At 38.6% G+C, this 9,336-nt stretch overlaps 1 protein-coding gene across 1 annotated transcript; it reads right to left on the bottom strand.

The window, feature by feature from the left end:
• Positions 1 to 6,467: 6,467 nt before the first annotated feature.
• Positions 6,468 to 7,789, bottom strand: SOSTDC1 (sclerostin domain containing 1; the record flags this gene model as incomplete). Its single annotated transcript, XM_009871965.1, has 1 exon — positions 6,468 to 7,789. A coding segment is annotated over one exon (416 nt), but the record flags the coding sequence as incomplete, so codon positions are not given.
• Positions 7,790 to 9,336: the final 1,547 nt, after the last annotated feature.

Here is a 9,336-nt window from a genome sequence, read left to right as displayed (position 1 = left end):
AGATGATCTTTAAGGTCCCTTCCAACCCAAACCATTCTATGATGCTATGATTCTAAGATATTGTCCACCATAAAAATTGGACTTTGCCTTTGTTGAGAATTTGTACATATTAGACAAAACGATCGTGTCCAGATAGTTCATTTTTCTCCTCTTTTTAATTTTTATTGTTATGTTCTGAGATTTACAGTAGTTTGTAAGGGAAGCACCTTAAAATGCACCCTTCCCTATGGAAAGATTTGTGAAACTTTTCTTTTGTTTCTAAACCTTTGCTTTATAATGAGCAAAACCTGCAAGATGATAGTCCCTAAAAACAATAGTCCTAGCCTAATCCTTTGCCTCATCCTTTGCTGGCTTATCCAGTTCTAGCATGAAAATGTCAGATTGAAAAGGGTCAGTCCTTTGATCTTCTTCAGTTTTATAAAGATCAAGGTTACAGATTTTTCCCAAGTGCAGCAACGTGGCTACCTGTCAGCCAGCAATTATGAAGAGACTCAGCCTGTTTAACATATACCACTGAGCAACCATCAAAGGTTAACCAGTTTCCAACATACTAATCTAGCTGGATGCAAACCAACTGCTTAATGAAAAATGCTCTGTATCCTGTTACTGCTTCTCTGAGTAATGGAGTTCAACTCATCTCACTTTAAAAATTCTTCCTGACATTTACCTGTGCCAGAATGCGTGTGTTTCCACAGACATTGTCTTGTTCAATACTGAACACTTCAGAAAATGGATTAAGTAATGCATCCTTTTTTCTTTTTTTTTTTTCCTTTCTGTTATATTGAAACAGAATTGAGAGACAAGTAAACTAACTACTATAAAGAAAAGGGTTTGGTCATTGAGACACCATGGGAAAGAGGATTTAGATTTTGCCAGGGTCAGAAGTTTCGAAGTGGAGGGCAGAAGCAAGCAGATTTGCAAGGGGCTGCAGTATTTGAGTAGATAAAGAGTAGTACTGCATTCTGAAGTTAGGATTCAGGCGGTGGCTTGAATGGTCTGTCTAATGAGGGCTATTATAGAAGAAATGCAAAAAATGTATTTAATTTAGCAAATAAAAATGGAAATCTTTATTAATATTTACTTTATTCTTGGCAAAGGATGCTGTAAACACTTTCTTCTGGGGGAAATGACAAGACTCGTAACTGATTAGAAAAAATTCAGAAGAAAATACAGAGACAATAGGTGCAGAGCAGCTAAAAGAGGTTTTATGGGTAACTCACTACCTGTGTTCTTAATGGTCTTGTCCACAAAATCAGATTACTGTGATTTTGTAAGGGTAACACCGAGAGGGAGTATACTGATAGTTTGTTTGTAGATTGTAAGCAGGATTTTGAGCCAAATTCTTCAACAAGGAAGTCCAGGTGTGTGGTAGATAGCTTCTGAAGAAACTTGTACCTGAACCATTTCAGCTTAGGCAGTACCCTTTCTCCTCAGAAAGAGAAGGCCCCTGTCACCCACTAGAAGATATGACTGATACAGTGAAACGTAAGTTTCTGTAAAGAAGTCAGATTCTGAAGGCTCTGTGCTATGCTTTCTGCCCTTTGCATAGGAAGAGAAGACACAGAGGCAGTGAGAAATGGTTCTCTACCCTGGGAATTTAGACTTGACAGTGTGTTAAATCCCAAGGGCAGCATGTGCATTGGCTAATGTTTGGCTTGGCAATCTGCACATGGAACAAGTCTTTTGTAGTCTCATGAAAAGTGGTGATGATCAGAAGAAAATGAATGAAAATGTCCTCATTTTGTTCCTTTCTTTTTTTGTGTGTGTTTTCTTTTCTTTTGCCTCTTCTAAACACACACAGATTCAAACATTCAGATATTTTTCCATATCTGAAAACAAAAGATATAGTAAAACAACCTGTTCCCTGCTGCCATAAGCTGTTCTGGCTGCCATCCTAGAAACTGCAATAAATATGTACAAAAGCAGAAGTTTCAGCAGGCTTTTTCAGTGGGAAAAAAAAATAAAGTGATCCTTGCTAAAACCAAAATTTTTGCAGCTTTACATTTTAGAAACGTTCAGACCTCTGTTCTCCATCCCAGCTTAATGGCCATGGGGAATCTACAAGAGTTTTCTTCAACTCATCCCAAAAATAAATGAATAAATAAATAAGTAAAGAAATAAAATAATAATCTAACAAGCAACAGATGTTTAAACTTGCTTCAGCTGCAATTAAAACAAAGTCTTTGTGCTACAGAGTCTGTTTTAAAGCTCTGCGTAGTCCCTCCATTTCTCAGTGGCTGTTCTTGTGGCAGGGCTAGACAAGTACTTTTCTCCTTAGGCCCTCTCGCTCAACTCTCCACTGTTTCATATAAAAGCACTTTAATGAGTGTTCCTGGTTAGCTCCTCTTCAGCCCACCAAAGTCTCGGACTTCACAGACTGGTTTATGCTTTTCCTGAATTTCCTCACTAAGTCATTTCTCACTGGGGCTAACAAAACAAATCGAATATGGAACTCCTTGATCAAGTCAGAGCCTGAGTTTTCCTCACAATAGTCAAAAAAATGATGCATCCAGTCATTGTAAAAAAAGGTTTAATGTATTTCTATATCAAAAAGCAAGCATGCTGTAGTAGTAAGTGTAGTTCAGAACAGCTAAGAGTTTAAACAAGGAGACAATAATACAGTATTATACTACTAGAATAAGGCAGGGGCCAGGAAGTAGACAAAGTGTTAAACAAAACATTTTTAGGTGTTTTAATGTTTTTTACTTAAGTAGATGGTAACTAAGGTCACTTTTTGACAGCAATGTCTTTGGGGTTTACTAAACAGAACTATATTATTGTTGCAATGCATTCTGATTTTGTCCTCTTTTCCAGGAAACTGAATTTCTCTGTTTTCCTTTGCATTCATGAAGTACGATATTTCACTAACAGCCTTATTAAAGTCAGTGGTCCTGATTTTCATTTATATTAAGACGTCCTCTGAATTTATTTGTGGTTGTACAGAGGCCTTAAGAAGGCCTGAACTCCAGCTAGGCAATATAATATTACCTCATTTGCTGTAATATGTTGTCAAACCAAAGATACTTAAGAGAAAAACAACTTCCCAAATGGAATTACAGTGCCATGTTTGTAGAGATTTTTCTCAGCAGTTAGTAGAGACTAGTTATTTTCATGACATGTAGTTTGATGAGCGTTAATTAAGAATGAAGAGTATTTTCTTTTCATGGAAGTACTGAGAAAGGTAGGCAATATCACTTGTAAATCTCAATTTTCTAGTGGGTCAGTCCACATAACTCCTACGATGAGTGAACTGGAAGGCTGGATGTCTTTCAGAAAGATGCACAGGCAAGCCTTTTTCTTTGTGGGGGTGACGTTCAGGCAAAATTAACAAATCCAGTGACAGAATATCTGCTTAACTCATAAATCTCTAGAGAATTTTCAGTTTTGGCCTGGAGCGATGTTTATGTGTGTGTCAATGAACTTAAAATCAAAGGCCCCTGCCTGGCCTACGGGAAAGGAAATGCATCATGAGAATAGGATACCTTCCAACACTAAGGATTCCTTCTAATTTTCCACTGAACACCTCCAGGTTAATACTGTAGCAACAAGACTCTCACAATGGAATGTACTGAACAGTTCTTTCTTGATTAATGCTGTGCTTCTTCAGGAAGGATATAAAGGTCAAGGTTAGGAGGACGACAGTGATTTACTAGCAGAAATCTGTTAGGTATTTTGAAGGGTGTTATTCAAATGTCTGCTTTATTTCCAAACAAATGACTGAACTTGGATGGGGTGGTTTTGGTTCCAAGGCTGCTGGAATGGACAGAGCCACAGATTTGTTGCTGTTACTAAAAAACTGTGTGAATAAACATCTCAAGGGCCTTTCTAGTCTAGATTGCAAGTGTCAGGCCCTTCTGACTTCCTGTGTTGACAGTGTTTTACGGACACTCACCATCTACCACTGCCTCTGCGAAGCGTGTCTCTGAGTGCTACCATGCTATCGAAGCAGTTGGCATCTGGGTAGGTTTGTTTCTGGTGATGTCTAAGGAAAATTGATTTCCACTCATGGTCAAACAATTTGCCCCTTAGCTGGGAGCAGTTTTCATCAACTCGAAAGTCATGAAATAGTGATGGCAGATTAACAGATTGTTTCCAATTTATTCACTTTTAGTTTCCTAAAGAAGCAAGTATGAGAACGTATGAAATTATTAGCTTCTTTTTAAGATGTTCAAACCACTTTTTTAAGAAGCCCATGGACTTAGTGATCTGCCTATATGATAGGATATTATTGAGAAAGTCAACTTCTATATGTTCTTAGTGTAATAAACCTAGACTATTCAGTGGTCTAATTTGCATAAAAGTTTGTCTGATCTGCTTCTACACTGTACTGTTTCAAATCATCTACATGCTCTTTGTATCTATTTGGCTTAATATTTCAGGTGTCTTCCCTTTTTAACTCTGAAACAAACATAAGAAGATGGACCATACTTAAAATTACTTCAGTTTAAGCAGTGCTATTTTTTCCATTGAATCTTCGAGAATCTTTGGCACGATTCTCCCCTGTAGATACAAGAGCCATGGTCTATATCTCATCCACTGCAACTTTATGTGTTGGAGACTCTCCGTATAGAAAAATTTAGTTGGATGTACTCATGTAAGGCCTTTTGTCTGGATCCTTGGATGGATGCCTGTGGGTTCACATGTAACAGCATGAAACAGAAGGCAGATGGTATAGGCCAGATTGAAACATTCCGAGCTAGGAGATGAGTCACAGAGTGGCATTATTCCTGAAGAAAAACCAAGGTTTACATATTTCTAACACTGCTTTCCTGCAGATCTCCCTCACAAAAGTCCAAGTCATGGGCAAAGAGACCACAGCTAACTCAGGGGCACTTCAAAGTTAAGTTGCTGCTCCTCCTAGGGCAAAGCTCCTACTGGCTTTCCTCATGTTCCCTCAAATATGCCAGGCTTAGAGGCTGGCTCCATCATCTTAATGGAAGTGTCAAATTATTCCCTTCCAGGTAGTTCTGCTTCTGCATGAAAAGACACACTAGGAGTTACTATCTATCTCTGTTGCTAAATGCAGACTCTTGTTAGATGTGGATATTGTTCCTGCAGTCAAACTTCACTTGTCTGTAGAAGAGTCATGAGCAAGACGTGTGGGTTTTTTCACCATTCTTATTTCTGGGAGTCGCACACAGAACAGGCAGGGCAGCTTCCCTGATGTGTAGTGACTATTGGCTTTGAAAGTAATTTTGGTTATATTTTAGTCCATTATCGCAATCTTTCATGCTTTATCATCTCGAAGGTATAGCTGGAGAACAATTTAAAAATGGAAAATGTTTAACATTTGGGAATAATCTTTTCCTCATAAAATGGATTGAAGGAGACTATAATGACTGTTAAAATAAAAAAAAAAAAAACAACAGGATATCTGGACTGGTATGTCCAGAAGCAACATCGTGTCACCTATTTCCCTGCTAACACCTTTATTCATTATCTGTCATCTTAGGCTTAAAAGAAGCACCTTTGACTTAAATTCTCAGAGTATGCCTTATTTAAGTATAAATCAACTCTGATTTCACCATTCTTATATTTTTGTGATCACAGATCTAAACTTGAAACAATTAGGTCAGTAATGCAATGTTTTTTAGCTGCACCACCATGTAGATAATTAAAAAAAAAATCTATCTTTCTTATATATAGAAGGAAGATTTTAAAGAAAGTTCTTGAAAGTAGCTTTGTGGTAAAATTATTAAATTTTTTTCAGTAAAATTTAGGATTCACTAAGTCAAGCTGTAGCAGTAATTTTCAAACAGGTCTGCATTATTGACCAAGGAAGATTTCTGCCTGGAACTTCACAATGACTCTTTTGGAATTAAAATGCAAAGTGGAATGAGATAAAGAGGTCAAAGAGAGCTTGCATGAGGCCTTATCAGGCAAGACTTTTCATGACTTCTCTTGTGTAAGCTTTTCTTTGGGTGCAAATGGGTTGTAAAAGTTAATGATTTAAGAACAGCAGAATCCCATGATTAAATCTTGCCCGTAGTATTTCAATATAGTTTGAAAGATTACAAACAGGGGATTCATGGACAATGTCTTGAAAGGTAGATTGCTGATCCATTCTATAAGAATTTGTGGATAATGTGCAGGACTCTGTTGGCTCTGAAAACCTAATGTGCGGTTTCATCTTACCATTAGTCTTTGACTTGATCATCACTAATAAAAAGAAAAAAAATATGGTGATGTCTTGCTAACTTAAAAAAATTCCCAAATATACACTTCATTTGCAATGTACAACTTGAGAATTATTAAATAAGAACCTGGCTTTGACCATTAATAAGCGTCATCTGTTAGATGTCTATATAAGATTTTTACATCCAGAAAGGCTACACAAAAAGATTGTTTTAATATGAAATATCATGGCTAGATTCCTTTTACCCAAATAACGTTCTCCCACTTTTTAAGATTAAATATTGTGACTGATTAAAATATGTGATTCTTCATACATAGAACCAGGCAATACATTTTTTAGCATTGTTTATTTTTGTAAAAAAAAAAAAAGGAAACCAATGATTTTGAAAGGAAGTCCTCATATCTGTCTTTTGATTGCACACTTTCAAACAAAAATAATACAGAATAGAGAATGAAAAAAACTATTTTTATGTTGTTACTTCAAAACAACACCTAAGTCTATGAATGTTCAAAATGAAAATATATATACCAAGAATGCTAAAATATCTATTTTACATTATCTACAAAACGCATGTTCTAATCCAGCCACAAATCATAGGAAAATACTTTGATACATGAGAAAAGCTATAAACATAAGAACATTTTGGAGGGAAGTAACACACATAAAAGCTCATTAAATAATTACAACAACAAATAAATAGTTTGTTCAGCTTTACTTTTTGATTGCTGCCATGCATATTTTAGTTTTCGATATACTGAGATAAGAGAAAGGTCAGCATGCAAGGCTTTTGTTTAGAATGAGTCTCAAAGCAGATACTAGATGTTGTATTTTTAAGCTGTTGTCAGAAGTTCATAAAACAGGATATAGAAGGCAATAGGCGTGGTAACCGTTCTCAGGAAAACACACAACAAAGCATCTTTTTACAAAATAGACTTCAGTGAATATTCGTGGCAAATTTGCTTTGCCTCCATGGCTGGAGAAAATGCAAAAGTTCATAGCGTGGGTTTTGAAGGCTCGCTTATTCCCCATCTTGCACATTCGGAAAATCACCCCAAAGGTCCGTATGCTGAGAACGCCCCTCTTGATTTTGGTCGAAGCAGTAAGCACGAGTGTCAGCTGAGAGCACGGCAATGGCAGACTTGTCTCTGAGCAGTCGGAACGGAAAAGCAAATGGTTACAGGTGAGTTCAATTTTGGCACAAGGAGAGGGAGATGAGAGGGGAGAGAATGTCTGACTTCTAACTTGTACTATGTTTGCTGGATTTACTGACTTTTTTCCTCTCTTTGTGGTGCTGGATAGGTTTTGCTTGAGAGGTTCCTTCAAAGTTGTGGCTGGACTCGTTGTGCTGCCTGGTGTATCGCTTGCACTTGCAGGCCGTGACCACAGTTATTTTGTAGGTTCTTATACTGCCATCCTGGCACTGAAGCTGGATCCTCTGGGTACGAGTTTTGTCGTTGACGCATCTCCACTCCTGCGAGCTCCGCCTGCTCCAGTACTTGGTTCCATAACCTCCTCCAATCCAGTTGGGGAGCAGTGGCAAAGGGAGGCACTCACCAGCACACACCAGCTCCTTCAGGGGATTGATGCTGGTGCACTGGCCGTCAGAAATGTACTTGGTGGATCGCAGCTCCCGACAGCCAACTTGAACACGATCTGTAGAAGGCACAGGATAATAAACACTGAGATTCAGAAGGGAGAGATTTCTCTAACCAGTCACTTTCACATTATAAAGCTACGTTTTGCAGAAGTTAAAAGTAGGCTGTAATCTTTACAGGACATCTCTTTACTGCTGTGTCCTGCAACGCAAGGGCCTCAAGCACCGATGGTATCTCTGAGTATTACCACAGCATAAAGAAATCATAATGATATGCACTTCAGTAGTTGTGGTAGAAGAGGCAATTTTATTCTCTATCCTTCTCAGGGACAATACCTTTTAGAAGAGAAAAAATGCCCCAAGGGAAGAAATGTTTCCTGTTTGTTCTCAGTCTAGGGAATCTGCTCTCTGATGTTTACAACAATTATGTTGGATCATTAGCAAGGGGGAAAATAGTGCTTTTGAAACTGTTTATATGCTTTTAAATGAATTTCAGTTAGTGTGTTTCTTCTTATTCCACTCGGACCGAGTTTCCCATAAGTGCTGCTGCTCTGAACACAGTGCAGAAGTGCTAACAGCTGAAGTTACCACAGAACGGTATTCTGCATATAAAGTACAAATGGTTAGTAGCAGCAATTTCAGAGTGGTCGTCTTGCCCTCAAGGTAACACCGTCTTTGTATCTGTAGTAGTCTTTATATTCTATGTAACATAGAGGATCCTGCAGATTCTCTCAGGCAACTGACATAGAATCAACATGCAGCGCTTCTCATACAGGCATGTTTGCACCCGTCTGTATGTGCAGCTCTGCACCCTGCAATAAACGCAACTGTTTATTTCAGTAATTACACTTTGAAATAAACGCCCACAGTGCGTTTAATTTTAATAAGCAATCTTTACTGGCTGTGCTCTCCCTCTTTCTGAAGGACAATTACGGCGAAGATTCTACACACAATGCAATTAACTAACGCCTTTAAAATAGAAGTAATTACTAGAAACATTTTAGAGTGAATCATAAGACTTTGAAGGTACATCTACATATCACAGCTACTGGGATTTTTGGAAGTAAGTTCTGAACTGAGACACTGAGCTAGGATTACTTCACCCTGTGCCCTGTGTCTCAGGGTGGGCAGTCAGAGGGGCTGTAACTCTGCGGGCCGATGTGAGCCCTGTTTTCAGGGCTGTTCTGCCCACCTTGCAGGAAAGAGACAAGCTTGCCTTCCTGCAGCTGCACTCGCGCGGCTCTACCTGGAGGCAGCTGATCACACACAGATGGGAGTTTACCTCTCCTTCTGGTTTTTATGTCTTTCCTGGCTCAGCTTGTCTCCTGTGACAGCTCTTTGACAATAAATACCTACTGGGCTGCTCCCGTAATCTCCTAATGATGAGATGTTTCCTGTGCACTTAAACCTTCAGCATTCATGGAAGACGACACACCTGGCTTAGCTGAAAGGTTTCGCCGGCACTTTTTGCCTTCACTTTCCAGGGATGACGCTATTTTTATCGAAATGCTGTGGGTGGGTTGGGGTGGGTGTGTGTTTCTCTATTTGTATTGCTTTCATTTTAAGGAGGCGGGCAGGAAGGGAACAAAGTCAGCAGAAGGTTTCC

Source organism: Apaloderma vittatum, unplaced genomic scaffold, assembly GCF_000703405.1.
Source record: "Apaloderma vittatum isolate BGI_N311 unplaced genomic scaffold, ASM70340v1 scaffold42856, whole genome shotgun sequence".
Taxonomy (NCBI): Eukaryota; Metazoa; Chordata; class Aves; order Trogoniformes; family Trogonidae; genus Apaloderma; species Apaloderma vittatum.
This window is presented reverse-complemented; position numbering and strand designations above follow the sequence as displayed.